Source organism: Anoplopoma fimbria, chromosome 4 (assembly GCF_027596085.1).
Source record: "Anoplopoma fimbria isolate UVic2021 breed Golden Eagle Sablefish chromosome 4, Afim_UVic_2022, whole genome shotgun sequence".
In the NCBI taxonomy this organism is placed as follows: Eukaryota; Metazoa; Chordata; class Actinopteri; order Perciformes; family Anoplopomatidae; genus Anoplopoma; species Anoplopoma fimbria.
This window is the reverse complement of record NC_072452.1, coordinates 6,492,588-6,507,232: the sequence shown is the minus strand read 5'-3', so window position 1 is coordinate 6,507,232 and position 14,645 is coordinate 6,492,588. Positions and strand designations below refer to the sequence as shown.

General features: G+C 42.0%; 1 protein-coding gene across 2 annotated transcripts; it reads right to left on the bottom strand.

The window, feature by feature from the left end:
• Nucleotides 1-123: 123 nt before the first annotated feature.
• ints6l (integrator complex subunit 6 like) lies at nucleotides 124-13,590 on the bottom strand. Of its 2 annotated transcripts, none has more exons than XM_054597420.1 (18): nucleotides 13,349-13,590; nucleotides 13,164-13,241; nucleotides 10,105-10,254; nucleotides 8,504-8,593; nucleotides 8,145-8,328; nucleotides 7,886-8,014; nucleotides 7,121-7,284; nucleotides 6,446-6,598; nucleotides 6,176-6,308; nucleotides 4,249-4,343; nucleotides 4,026-4,136; nucleotides 3,457-3,672; nucleotides 3,125-3,251; nucleotides 2,610-2,752; nucleotides 2,258-2,489; nucleotides 1,762-2,142; nucleotides 1,555-1,648; nucleotides 124-1,351 (listed from the first exon to the last, which is right to left on the bottom strand). In XM_054597420.1, exons 1-18 carry the CDS (start codon nucleotides 13,499-13,501, stop codon nucleotides 1,249-1,251), a joined length of 2,736 nt encoding a protein of 911 aa, XP_054453395.1. In that variant the 5' UTR covers nucleotides 13,502-13,590; the 3' UTR covers nucleotides 124-1,248. The 2 variants fall into 2 exon arrangements, with proteins under 2 accessions (XP_054453395.1, XP_054453396.1); XM_054597421.1 differs by having other exon boundaries at nucleotides 3,457-3,561.
• Between the last annotated feature and the right edge of the window lie 1,055 nt (nucleotides 13,591-14,645).

The following is a 14,645-nucleotide window of genomic DNA, read 5'->3' as shown; positions in this document are numbered from 1 at the left end:
CAATTGTTTTGGCATCGTAGACTATTAAATGTAACCTCTAGGTAGAAATACTCACACTGACACACAGCTGGAGATACCATTGGAACTGGTTTATTTTTTTGTTTTGTTAAAAAAAAAGGTTCATAAAACTTTCAGTTTTATATATGTATTTAACAGTTTACAAAATTGTCTTAAAACATTTCATTCAAAATATTTCTTATACTCTGAAATAAATTCATAAAAATAATCTATATTCCTTATGAACATTAAAAAGTAGTGTACATCTGTCATAAAAAAAACAAAAGGAGGAGCGCTAACGTTTTTGTAAAAAAGCAACAGAGGGCAGATTACCAGCTGTTAAAATCCAGAACAGGTGACCGTCGACTGAGCCCGGACAGATGCAGAAATTCCTACGAATAAAGTTGTAACTGTGGGAATCAATGGAGTGTTTGTGGAGAACGATATACTGGACTCTGTGTGTGTTGGCTTTGAGGAGTAAACTCTGGATGGATACCAACAGCTGCATTCACTGAACTCATGTTCTATTGCTGTAATGGCAGGTAAGAGGATATTAGTATTTCATGGATATGATGAGTCCATATCCAGTCCAGTCCAAAACACTGGTAATTATGCTTGAGTGATATCTGGTCATATAGTCAGTTATTGAATTGACTGGATTTCATATATACACACACATGACATTTTAGGACTCCTAGGAAAAAAGGTTGCAGTCTTCCAAACACTTTTCAGACCAGCTGAAGAAAGGTCTGCTCTTGAAGAATAACAATAACAGGAATGTGCCTGTTCATCACATACGCACGGCATATTGTGTATCTGTCTAACGGAGTGTGTGTGTGTGTGTGTGTGTGTGTGTGTGTGTGTGTGTGTGTGTGTGTGTGTGTCTGCTGAACAATGTGCCGTACAGACAAGAGCCATAAGGTTGTATAAGGCATCTGTCAATATGAAGAGGATTATTCTTCATACTTTCCTCATCCTCAGTGGATCCGTCCTGAAGGCCCCTCCTCCAGATGAACCCCTCACCCTCCGCCTCTAACAGGATGTGATGTAACAGCACAGGGACAGTGGGAGTGTCTGCCATCAGTGCATTTCTCCTCCCCCGCCCCCCGTCCAGTTCCTCCTCAATTGATCCTTTTGAGGCTAGTCTACAAGGACGTCTCTTTTTTCTTTTTTTTTTAATGGTGTTTAGTCCAACAGTCCATAAAATAGGAGCTTCATTCCCATTTCTAGTAACAAAACAAGTCTTTAATACTAACTTCCATGGTCATTGGGAAGCTGTGAGGATGTTGCCTGCTTCGCCTCCAACTCGGCAAGGGACGTCTCCAGCTGCTGGATCAGTACTCGCTTCTTGAACCTGCCATAGAGGCAAAGGAAGTTAAAAAGAAGCAGGGAATAAAGGGAGACAGCTGAATGCATGCTCTAAGGACATTACAGCTACAATATTAAAGTCTTTATGTAGAAGAGGCATGTTTTGTGTCAGAGACATGGTTACAGTGATGCTTTAACTTCTTCACTTAACTTATACCACGTAGTTTAAAATGAGTCATTGTTTCTTACCTGACAGCCTCTTTGATTGCATGCTGGATGAAGTACCTTTGAACATTAAATGGACCTTTCACCTGCTGCAGTAGACCGAGTATTGCGTCATAATCTGAGAAAATAGAACCACACAGAGACGGTCAAATGGTCCCGATGTGACACCGACGTCACCAGATTAGAATAGCAGTGAATAAAACGCGATATGCCTCTCAGGCTCATACTCACTTCGCCCAGGTTTGCGGACCTCCTTGATGATCTGACTCCTCAGCTCCGCTTGGCACCCATCTAGCGGGGCTATGAATATGGTCTCAAGCATCGCAGGATCTGCGTCAGGGTCCTCTAGCTGGCTCTGTGGACTCAGTCGGTCACAGTTGTGTTCCTCCTCCGGCGTCTGCTCATCGAGACTATCTTCCACCACGCTGTCCTCCGTCATGTCGATGTCCTCTCCCAGATCTGCCTCCCCCGGCCCAGCCTTCTCCTCTAGGCTCAGTGGAGGTGGACTCTCTGCTACAGTGTCGATCTCAGCGGGCCAGATCTCCTCCGACTCAGGCTCAAGAACAGCGTCGCCGTTACTCTCAGCGACCGCCACGTTGTTGCCATCTACTCCTGGAGGGAGGCAAAAAAAGAAACTATTTAAAAGTACTATTCAGTGCCGTTTGGGCAATATTTTCAGAACATTTCAAGATATTTCTCATTCGTTCTGGGTACATCTTAATCTTACCTTTGTGCTGTGGGATGGGTTTGAGGAGGTTCTGCTGCCCTTGAACCCCTAAAGGAGTCTTTCCTGCCACCACATGGTTGGTGCCCGCAGGTGGAGTCTGTGGCCGCCGCAGTAACGGGGACATGCTCCGCCTTCTCTTCATAGTAGTGTTCGAGTTGGCGTCGTTGGAATTTCCTCTTTTCTTGTTTTGAGGGCCTGCTACGAACTCATCTGCCTCATCGATCATCATCCCCTGAGAGAAAACACAATATTAAAGAATGAAGGGACTCATTATTGAATGTTGTATCTTTAAAAAACACATTGAGAATATGTAAAGTGAATCGCCCTGTATTTTGTGCTGATGTATTTTTACCTTCTTATCCTGCTTGAAAGGATTCCCAAACGTGTGCAGGCGTTTCGGTTGGTCAGGGTCGATCTCTCTCAGAGGAGACGGCATCATTTTTAGGTATTCTTGATAGTTTCCCATCTGAGCCACTGGGATACTGTGTAGATAGTCTAACAACCACAGGGAAATCTTATTAGCCTTTAACAAAACTCTGGAACAAGTACACAGGAGGTCCAATAGATGTTTCATATTGTTTGGGGGGGGGATTTGGTTAGTACCATTCTGTCTCGGTGAAGTCTTTGGACAAATCATTGAAAATGTATCTTAACTGGATCTCCTTGATACAATTTAGATCAAAAGATATATTCTTCTGCATATATGTATGAGATGTTCTTATATCTGCATCCTATCACCTATGACTGAATGATAAAATGAGGACTTTTGAGGACTGCTTTCATCAGGATGGGTGCCGGACAAAAGCATTCAAATTAAACTAGGTCACATTTTCTTGGGAAGTTTTCTGCATCAGTGGGATTTTATACCTTCGTCTTGCCCTCGGATCAGTTTTTGCGACGTCCGCAGCAAATTGGAGCGCATCCTGGTGAGTTGATCCAGAAGGTTCCGTCTTGGGATGTCGTAGGCATTTCGATAAGACTGAGGTTTCAGATCCTGTGAACACATCAGCAAATCATTTCAGAGAAAACCTACAAAATGTTGCACTTGCCAATTGACAAAATTATTATTTTTTTTAGTTAAATTGCATCAGTGCATTCTTTCTGCAGATACAACTCTCAGAATATTGAGCATATTGCCCTGGTGTTCCTGTAACTTTCCCACCCACATAAAAGTACATCATGCTTTTTCAGAAATCTACCTTGTTGAGCAGGGCGATCTGGAAGCCAGCAAACTCTTTGAAGTTCATGTCCACCAGGCGAAGGGGCCCCTCCCCGGTGATTCCCTGCAGCAGTTGCTTAAAGTCCTGCCGGTGGGCCAGAGACAGAGAGTTGGAGTGGTTCTTCACCTTTATGCCAGGTTCTTGTGGAGCCTTCTTCCCCACAGACACGATAAGACGATCTGATTCCATCTTTGCCTTTATACCAACAAAACAGGAATGCTGTTTAGAGCACAGACCCACAACGCATTTTGGGGTACATCCTTTCCATGTTGATCCTTTTGAGTCTTTTGGATGACTTTTGCAACTTTAACATTCATTTAAAATCAATAAAGGAATAATAATGATATAGCAGCAAACAACTACTGTCTATGTAAAGATGTAGTAGAGTTTTTTTTTAACCTGAGCATAGAATTAAGTCACCCTCCCTTTGATATGTTTACATCAATATAAATAGTATAAACATTCTACAACTTATCTACCACATTATAGAAAAAAAGTGGAAGATTTTATTTTCCACGTGTTTTGGGAGCCAGTGTCAAAGATTTTACCTGCTGGCTGAGCTTCTTCAGGTGAGAGATGACGCTGTAACTCAGGCCACAGTCCAGGGTGTCTGCAATAAGATTAGGGGCACCCATCATCCTCAACGCCTTTTTTAAGGGCTGTCAGAAGACGGCAAGAGGAAAGTGGGGATGTTAGTTACATGCAGAAAATGATCTATGTACCGAACATTTACTAACGGCAGCATAAGAGACATATTACGCATTGCTTTACCAAGAAGAAGTACGGAGGCATTGTCTTCAGGTACATCTCAAAGGCCTGTCGCCACTTGATGTTTGGTTTTAGTTTGTGCACTTTAAACAGATCATCTGGAAGGAGACAAAGAAAGAGCAGGAACACATTTTTAGCATTCATGATCAGTGACCCGTGAGCCAACCACCTGCACCTCCGTTTGTTATACACACATCAGTATTCAGGTAATGAGATATTCTATTCACCCTTCTTAATTCCCCATTACCCAAAATATATGTTTTTAAAAATAGCATTATTAAAGATTAACTGTTTTTTTTTTTTAAACCTTTATTTTAGGATTTCCAATACAAAAACAAACAAGCTCAGCCACTATTGTCTATTAACAAATGCAGAGAGAGAAAAAAACAAACATAGGACTTAAAACATAATGAGTAAAATAAAATACATAGAGAAATGGATAAAGGGTACACATTCACACCATCAGTCTACTATAGTCCACTACCCTTGAGATACTCTAGTACCCGGCTCCAAATTCATAAACACATTTAAATATTTTTCTTGTTAGAGAAGCTCAACTTTTCTAAATGCAACACATTCATCCACTCTCATCCAATGCTGGTGTGCAGTCTGACGTCCAGATGAGTAGAAACGTTTTTCTACTAGTGGCTTAGGTTCATAGTCCTTCTCAAAGATTTTAGAGAAACATTTAGCAAGTAAACATTTCCGACATTTCTAAAGAGAATTTGTCAATTTCCTGTCTGCCTCTTTAGACTTGTAACAGAGGAATGGGGACACATCAGGGAGAATCTTGTGTAATCTGTCTTTGTTGCATGGTTTTAAATCAGATTGTGTCTGAAGTCCCCTCAAAGTAATATTATTAATCTGTCTCTAAATTCTGCTGGAGTGCACTCGGGTAAAATTATAATGTCTTTGCACAATATGATTAAAGTCAGAAACGGATTTTCAAGTAGCTGAAAACATTTGAAGGCTGGTATATTATACGCGTGCTGTAGCTGCTTAAACGACATTAAGTGCCCAGGAAGGTATGACACGCTTAAATCTTTGATACGTTTTAAGATTCCAGTCTGTGAGGACGGAGTCATTTAATCCAGGCAGGAAAGCTGGATTTCACATATTGGATTATCATTTTAGTTTGTATGGGTTATTTGATTTGTTTCAGGAAATAAACACAGTATTCTTAATGACAAAACTAATGCTGTATTGTCTTACTAAAAGGAGTCTGCTCTAATAGCAGAGCTGGACAGTCACTTGAATCAGTGACTGGGCCCTTTTTCATCCACAATATAATGTTTAAATCAGCTTCCCTCCTGTCTTTTGAAATAATTGGGTATTTTTGGTGATTCGTAGAGTTTTGTAGTTCAGTTTAAAGGGCATAATGATCCAGCACTTCCAGTTGTTTAAAATGACAAAGAGGGTTGAAAGACAGGTTTGCTGGGGAAAGGTAAAGAGATTGCGAAAGAAATACCATTTTGATATCAGTGATTCTCTTAGCCATGGAGATATGTAGTTTTCCATGCTCTAGTTGACCTTAATCTGAAAGAAGCTCATCTGTTTTTTTCTTTGAACATGTTGCTACGGTTTTTGTTTGAGCAAAATACCGCCGTAATACCGTCTGGTATTGCTAAAAATAGCCAACCTGGCTGGAGCAAACTCCATTAAGTTTCCGTGTTGTTTTGCTGGAACACAGTCAATCTCGAGTGTGAAGTCATTCATGACTCCTTATTCACATTTTTTCCTATTTCAATGGAATGCAGCATCAGCCTGTTACTTGTGATTATAACCAAAAATGATTGGGGACAAAGATTGCTGAGGATGAAGTGACCCAGAAAAGATAAGCTTTTTAAATATCATATTAGATCTGACCTACTGACCCAGAAATGTTCTTGGCCACTTTAAACAGGTAAGATTTACTGGCATTGTGTCTTACCGAGGAGTGGAAGAAGCACTGGGTAGTTGTAAGGCATGACGAACAGGTTGACACAGGTCAGAGTGGTGCTGGCTTTAAGGTAGCCAAATGGCTGCCCAAGGTCATTTTGCTTCCCGCTGCTGTTAACAAACACCTGAGGACAACAAGGAAAATTATAAGGACACTTATAAAGTTATTTCAGGAGTAAGAATCATTACAATACACAGCCACTGAAACCAAGTTTTCAGAAAAGGCCAACAGAGCTGATGGGTGTGTGAATGTCTACCATACCTGCCAGCACATGTGTGGAGACTTCCTTTCCAAGATGTACTGTGTGAGTGGAGATGGCTCCAGTTCATACTTGTCAAAGGGGAGCTTGTCGATCACCATTGGCTCACAGTCCACACAGGAGAAACGCACCACGGGATGTGCAGAGCGAGGCGGCTGGGAGCAGGAGATGGAGAAAATAAAATACGTTTTTTTAGACATGCATATCTCCGGTATGTACCTTTAAAAATCAACAGAGGGTTGGACAGGGAAACTAGGTTGTACGGCAATTAGTCATGCTGCAGGTTACGTCCATGTCTGTTCAAAATGCCATCACTGCTGAATTTCATTCGACATAAGTTAAAAATTGTAATAATCAGCATGTTAATTATTGAGTATTGACCAAAAACTTGTTTTGTGAGGTCCCAGTGACCTTTGACCACCAAATTCTAATCAGTTCAGCCTTGAGTATAAGTGGACATAAAAGTGAATAATATAATATATTATAGAAGTGGCTCCAGCCACAGCTATCGCCGGAGCAGAGGCACAAAGATAGGACTGATCATTTAAAGAGAGAAAGACAGAAAAATAAAATAACACAGACAAGGTGAAAGTGAAAGAGAAAGTGTGTCGACCAGTTAACCTGCAGAATGACACACGGAAGGTGATGCTGAAATGTTGTTAAGCCTCTCTGCTCACCAGGGTAGGAGAATTCTGGTCCGGCCAGAAGGACTCTGGAATGGGCCAATGCCCAACTGGAACCCCCGTCTTTGGGTTTGGTCGCACGTAGATGAGTTTGTGGCAGCTGTGCCACGGCTGTGTGCTGAAGGATGACACAGGACGACTTGACTCAACTGAGTTTTCTGTAGAATAAAAAAAGATATTATGCATAGTAGTACACATTTCTCAACCAGATTACTAAAACAAACGATTAGTGTGAATTTGAGAGCAACCGCTGTCAAACAAACCCTGAGTCACAGATTCAAATAAAACCTGTTTTATTTGCTGAAGGTTTTTAATGTCAAGAACCTCTGTTTAAAAATATGTAAGATTTTTAAACAAATACATTTAACTTTTACCAGTAAAATGATGTGTGAGTCAAATGATCTCAGAACATTTCTTAACACGGACACATTTTCATATTGCTTTATGGCTGGAAATGTACTCAGTTCTTCTTTTAATGTAAAACTGCACCGTGGTGACCCAAGATAAGAGGAGTCTCTTCTGCTTTTACCTGTTTTACTGCCCACAGTATCTTTGTTTAAACTTACTGTATCAAATGTGTGGAGATAGTGTGCTCATAAACTCACGTTGTACTCACTCAACTGAGCTCTCGAGTAGGAAACATTTTGGGTATATATCAAAAGGTAATGACTAAAATGTATGCAATACATGTTTGTAAGTGTGTCCATAACATTTCTGAAGGCAGGATTTCTACAACGGTAGAGTTGTTCTGCTACTCACCGTCCCCAACCAGAGGCGGATCTGGCCCCGTCTTCTCAAAATTAATGACAACACCACTTTGAACCTTTTGGACCAGAGACTCCAGACACTGATTCAACATCCTCTGTGTCCGCACACAGTATGATCGCCCTGATAGAAAAAGAAAACGGAGGCACAATTATCTCCTATAATAAAATGAATTATGAGCGCAGGAACGCCATCATTCTTAAAATAAAATGATGGCCCCGCTTAAGGATGCCAAAGTAAGAGAGAGCCAAACCTCCAGTGACTTCACACATCTGTGTGATGGCAGACTCGTCCGTGGGGACGCTCCCGAGCTGCTCTGTGTCTGGCGTGGATGCTCCTGGCAGCCTCAGCACCAACGCAAACAGACGCTGGTCCCAGCGAAAGGGCTCCTTGGTCAGCTCACTGCCCGCCAGTGGAGAGTTCAGAGGCAGGTGCAGCTGCACAACAGACAGGGTAAAGAAGGAAAAGGATGATGGGAGAGATTTCTGTTTAAAAGTTGCCACAGGTCACCGTTTTCCAAACGTTATCATACGTGTCATTACACAGTCTGAACCAATCCCATTACTACAAAGTGTACAGAGTAGTAACTGCTGCATTTGTTTGTGCTCTCACCTCGTCTGGCACCCCAGAGCTGTGTGTTAGCTTGTTCCCATCGGTGATAGTGATGATCACAGATGGCTCCAGGAAGAAGGGGTTACGGCCCTGAGACGGAAACAGTAACATTCAGCAATAAACATCAAAGTTCGAGCAAACAGTGACCCCATTTATTCTCAGGCGCCTGCTTTCTTTTCTTCACACTGTTCTGTGTTTGTCTCAAAAAGATTCCCATCTCTTAAAACATAAAAAAATGTAACTGATCTCTCGCGCTAGCAGTTATGGCAAAACACAGGAATACTATTTAAACAGAGGCACCTCTTATAACTTCCTGAATGCTAATATGAACTGTCTATTGCAGCTTGTAAACTTTGCCTTGTGTCAGAATGCATCCGTAAACCGCAGAGAGTCCTCGTGTGACTCGTTATGGATGGGGGCCTCCACCGCTGTGCTGTAGGGGTCAGCCTTGTCTAATTCACATGCAGAATACCGAAGTAGACTCACACACACCCGCCGCACAGACCTTGTGACACTACTTGAGGGTAGTAAAATTTCTCTGCCTTCGAGCAGGGGTTTGCAGAAAAGAAGTGTGTGAGGAGCTGATTACAGTGCAACGGTAATCGAGGACGACGGAGTGGATTAAGCTGGGATCAAATGTCAATATTCTTCTCTGTGTCTCGAGGTGAAGGAAAAAAAAAGACAAGCCAGCGGAATGCTTGGCTGCTATCATTATCAAACACTTCATTTATCCAGGGAAAGTCCACATATACTGTGTGCGTTGGCCATATCAGGACAGCCTTGTTTGACACTCAATTACTAGCTGGTACATCATAATAAGTTTTGTCTTGTGGAATCTCTTTTGTCTCTATTATAAGAAGCCTTTACGTATTCTTGACGATCAATGTACCTTCATTAATTATCGTTCTTATTCAAACAAATAAATCCACCTCTTAATTTGCACGTCACTGTCTTGTCATGACTGCGTACCAGGTGTGTAACATTAGTGTGTCACTAATGTGTTTTCAATCACAACCAAAAATAAAAAAACAGATCAGATATAATACTATCATAGAATTTGATCTTTAATTAATTTGCGTAATGATTAAAATGAAGGCGGAAACTAAAAAATGTTTTCATTATTGAGTAATCTGCCAAGTATTTTGTCAATTAGTCAAATGTGTGGTCTACAAAATGTCTGGAAATAGTGAGAAATTAAAAAAGGGATTCGGTATCTTTGCTTTAAAAGCTTAAACTAGAGACCACCATGTAGCAATAGGATCCCATCAGCAGCGCTACAGAAAGAACCACACCCATCTTTAAACCTGGTTCTCAACTACACACCTGTAAAGTTGCATGACTGCATCTTGCATGGTTTAGACGCTATTGCGGTGACAAAAAGACAGACACACTACCTGGCTAAGTAGTCAAAGCCTCTTCTGTGGTAGTTCCTTCTACAGTCGGCGTCTCCAGGACCACATTTTGCCATGATGCCACTTACACACACACACTGACTAATGTGTATATAGCACTAGACGCACACGCTGCCATGGCTGGTTATGATTAACTCATTGTCAACTGCTGCCAAAGAAATGCATAATGGGATGTTGGTGTCAAAATACCTGTCCGTAGTTGTCGATGCCTGAGACGAGGCGGTTGAGGTTGAGCAGGTCGAAGGCGGTGCGGAGAGCGTGACCTAACGTGGTCAGCCCGGACGCCTGCAGGTTCTTCAGCTCGCACATGAAGGTTGCGTGGTTCTCCTTCCAGCCTGCCTGAAACACACACATTAGTGTTTTGAACAGACTGCACAGCAAACAGCTCCACAGCTGAGCAGCAGAGGAGGCCAATCCAAAATAGATCCACACCCACAGATACCCATACCATGTAATTACAAAGAAAAACCCAACAGAAAGTTGTGTTCACTGACAGCCACAAAGTCATTTGTGTCGAGCACGCCGCTGCCACCTTTGTTAAATGAGCATATATATCTTAGCAACCCATTGATTGTGTGCAACATGACATAACAAGTAACCATAAAATGAGATCAGCTTATGTCTGGCTCTGGGAATGGAAGATAATATTGTTGAAAATTCAGGCCAACATTTGGAGCTGGTTGGTGCTGTTTAAGAAAGAGTCCAATTTCATACATGACAAGCATCCAGATATACACTTCCCACTGCCGCCTGTACTCCGTTACGGAGATATTCTCCCATGTGAGAGGATGTGGGTTTGTAACTGCTCTCTGACTTTTCTCCAGCCGGGGTCAAGTACCTTACTTCTGCAGCTTTATGCTTAATCTAAGGATGACCTGCAAGCTTACCACTTCCTTTATCGGGAAAGGGAGGAGGGGAGGCTGAAGACAGAGAGAGAGAGAGAGAGAGAGAGAGAGACAGAGACAGAGAGAAGAGAAAGAGAGAGAGAGATGTAGAGTAAGAGAGTAGCCCCAGTGTCTACATATGTGCTTTGTGAATCAGGCCAATGGGTGGATTTTTGGATTATCATGGGTGGGATATCCTTCCAAAACCACTAATTTTGATGGAGTTTCTGGGAGAAGCTCAGAATGATGTGACGTTAGATAAATATCACACAGTCATACAAACAACATCCCTGAGCAGCCGAAGCAAAACGGAAGATTACTGAATATTAACATGCAAAGTGGAAAAGTAATAACTCAGACATAGAACCTCATGTAGGCCAGTGGAAATGTAAGGCTTAGCTTGCACTCAATAATTCAGACTACAGAATATTTCTATTTCCCCCTCACACAACCTCCTTCTCTCCCCCTCTACATCAACAATTTATTGCCTCTGTAACTGTGCAATCAGAGTAGCCCCATTCAGTATAACCTTGTCCTTTCATCATAATCCTCGGTGCACAGAGCCGGCAGAAACAACAAAGGAGAAGGCAATGAAGACAAAGAGAGGAAGAGCAGAAGGAAGAGGAGTTGAGGGCAGACTCTTCAAGGAGTAGCGAGTACCACTTCTTGGTTCATTTAGCTAAAAATACACAAGACTGCTTCAGTAGGATTTAAAAAGCAAGGATCTGGACTTGGCGAATACTGCAAGGTCATTGCCTTGGTGTAGTAGGAAGCATGATATTCTGTCATGACCCTGATCCTACACATAGGCCTACAGCAGCAGGATGCAATGATGTTTAAAGTGCTGGGGCGCTGAGCTCAAATGGTCCTTTTGGAGGTTAATAAAGAGCCACATGTAGCCTGACAGATATTTTGCTTATGCACGGCTTTAAATATTAATACTAAGCAAAAAAATAACTCAAAACCTGTGGGCACTAACATATATGGCAATAAAAGCATTATAATACATTTGGTTTAAAATGCAACTTCAGAAAAGGGAAGTACCTCCTCTTAAAAGTGTTTTTGCTCATCTAACAAAAGTTAGAAAAAGGTTATTATAATTTCTTTCTTGCTTTTATGATACTTGGAAGTTATTTCATGTAAATGAAGAGTCTGAAATATTATACTCTATTTTCATTTAGTTTGTAGTAATTGATCATGCGATTGTAGCTTCTGGTCTGGTGCTCTTTTTAAAAAGCTGCAGCTGTTGGGGTGCTGCAGAAAAGGACCCTGGCATTTTTAATAGAGTATCATAAAAACAAAAAATATGGAATGAACTAGTCGTTACGAGTATCTTTTCATTTGCACAATTCTCTATGTTTGCCTCTATATTTATCTCCTAAGCCTCACACCAGTTACTGCTTTTAAAGTTGATTTCATCAATTAAAGGTATTTTGTAACGTGGCTATGAGGCATGCAAACAAAACAAAAGAAGACATTACAAGGAGAGCAAACTATTCAATATGTCTTCAGGTCATTTACGACACTGGGCAGAGTGAGTGCTGCGATGCATATTGTGTTAAGAGTAGTATGTGTTGATGGTGGACAGAGTTAGACCAGCAAAGAGATTCCTAAAACAGACCAGCCACTATTATTATTATTATTATTATATTCCTTTATTGATCCCCATGGGGGGGAATTCGGAATATGAGGGACTTTAGGGGTTTGTGTGGATACTAAGGATTGTAATTTATTGGGCTTGAAAAGCTCTGAGAGAGATGTGTGCCAGCTCATGAAACAAATCAATTGATTATTGGTGGGTATAACTTTGCTGACATGAAACCCCCGAAATGATAGCAATGATTCACAGGTTTTTTTGTTTTTCTGCCAATGTGTATGCAAACTATAGTGTTTGTGTGCTGTTCCATAAAGCTCATAGTATTGATATACAGACAAATCATAAATCATATGAATAATGATAATCTTCTTCCAGCGAACTCGCATAAAGATGATGAAGAGAAGGGACTCATCAACTTCCAGGGCCAGACTGACCAATGGTAACGCGAGGATGACGCGAGGGGCGGAGTCGAACCTGACTGGCGGGCTCCTCGACCAATCCAAACGTTGCTTTTTCAAAAAAAAAGAAGAAAAAGCGCGACGTCACAGGCGATAATAAATCTCCCCGCCTCCATCTCAACGCCCGAGACTTTTCTCAACACAAAAGCAAAATGTCCGCTGGAGGGTCGGAGGCGGCGCAGCTCCGGGTCTGCGGGTATTCTGTCGCCGTGTGGTTTGTTGTTTTATATTACTGTCGCCACCGGGAGAGAGAGGCCGCCCCACACGGACAGTAGAGTCCCGGGGACAGAGACAAGCACACATGTTTACCTTCACTCCGTACGGCGGCTCATCGAACGTAACGAGCATGTACCTGTCGCCTCTACTAGCCGGGTCTCGGGCACGCAGCTGTCAGAAAAGAAAGCCAAAACAACATATATTAATCCCGACCGAGCTTGCCCAACGAACTCTAAGCTCCCCAAAGCTGCACACTTGCTGAAAAAATCATCCTTTACCTTCATAAAGACCTCAACCGCGCCTTTAGCGACGTCCAGATACGTCGTGCCCAAATAAGTGCGCTGATTCATAGAGGCGGACGTGTCTAACAGGAAAAGTAGGATAGGCATTGTAGCTGCTGTATGCTTTTCTAAAATTACTGTTATCCACATGTGACCTGTATCGTGCGGCCGGACAGTGTGTGTATATTTGATATAATAAGCCCCCCTCCAGAAGAGGCCCGTCGCCTCTGCTCTCTCCCTATCCGCCTCTCTGGAGCTCTGGCTCGGCTCTCGCTGTTCAACTTCTGCTCCTCAGCGGAGGGAACGCCCCGCTCGCTCTGCTGCGACGCCATTGGCTGAGCCCGTTTCCGCTGGCCACGCCCCCTTTACGCTGGATACATATATAACGAGGCCGCTATGGCGCGTGTGCTGTGTTCAGTGCATCCGTTTCGATTGTAGGCATGTGGCTCTGGTGTTTGAGTGATGCATGTATTCCCTAAGACATTATGCATATTTATAGACCTCATGATATTTATTTAACATTCTTGGCTATTCCCTCACACACACACACACACACACACACACACACACACACACACACACACACACACACACACACACACACATCTCCTGTCACTCTCTTGTTGCGTTCAAGGCTCCTCAAAGGGTGCGTCCTTCCGACTCTTAGCACAACATAACAAGAACACGTGCAGTTATGTGATCTAACCAAGTATACAACATATTTCAGTTGTATGTTTTATTTAAGTTTTCTAATCAAGTGAACTAACCATATATGCTGTAATGGTGAAAATAAAGTGGAAATGCACATTTAGGTATAACATCTGCGTAGAGATAGATAATACACAAATATAACACAAATATAAATGTTGAAATAGAGCTCTGAATACATATTGTAGGGGGGATATAACAGTGGAAAAAGTCACTTACAAAACCACAATCAAGCCTCCAAAAACATAAGAGGTACCGCCCGAGCTGCACGTGCTCTCATGATCAGTCATAAATCCGACAGCACTTGAGGGCAGCATCGCTGTTACATTAAGGGTCTTCTTGATTTGCCCTTTTAACATGTGATCTAATACATTGACATTGGTGCACACGTGTGTTTATCATAGGTTCAGACTTTATATTAAAATAGGTTGGATAAGATAAGATAAGATGATCCTTTATTAGTCCCCCAGCAGGGAAATGTACAGGATTACAGCATCATAGGGGATAGTGCAAACAAGAGACATAGTTAAAAAAAAAAAACAAGATCAAAAATAAGTATTATAAATGAGCAAATGAGAATAAATAC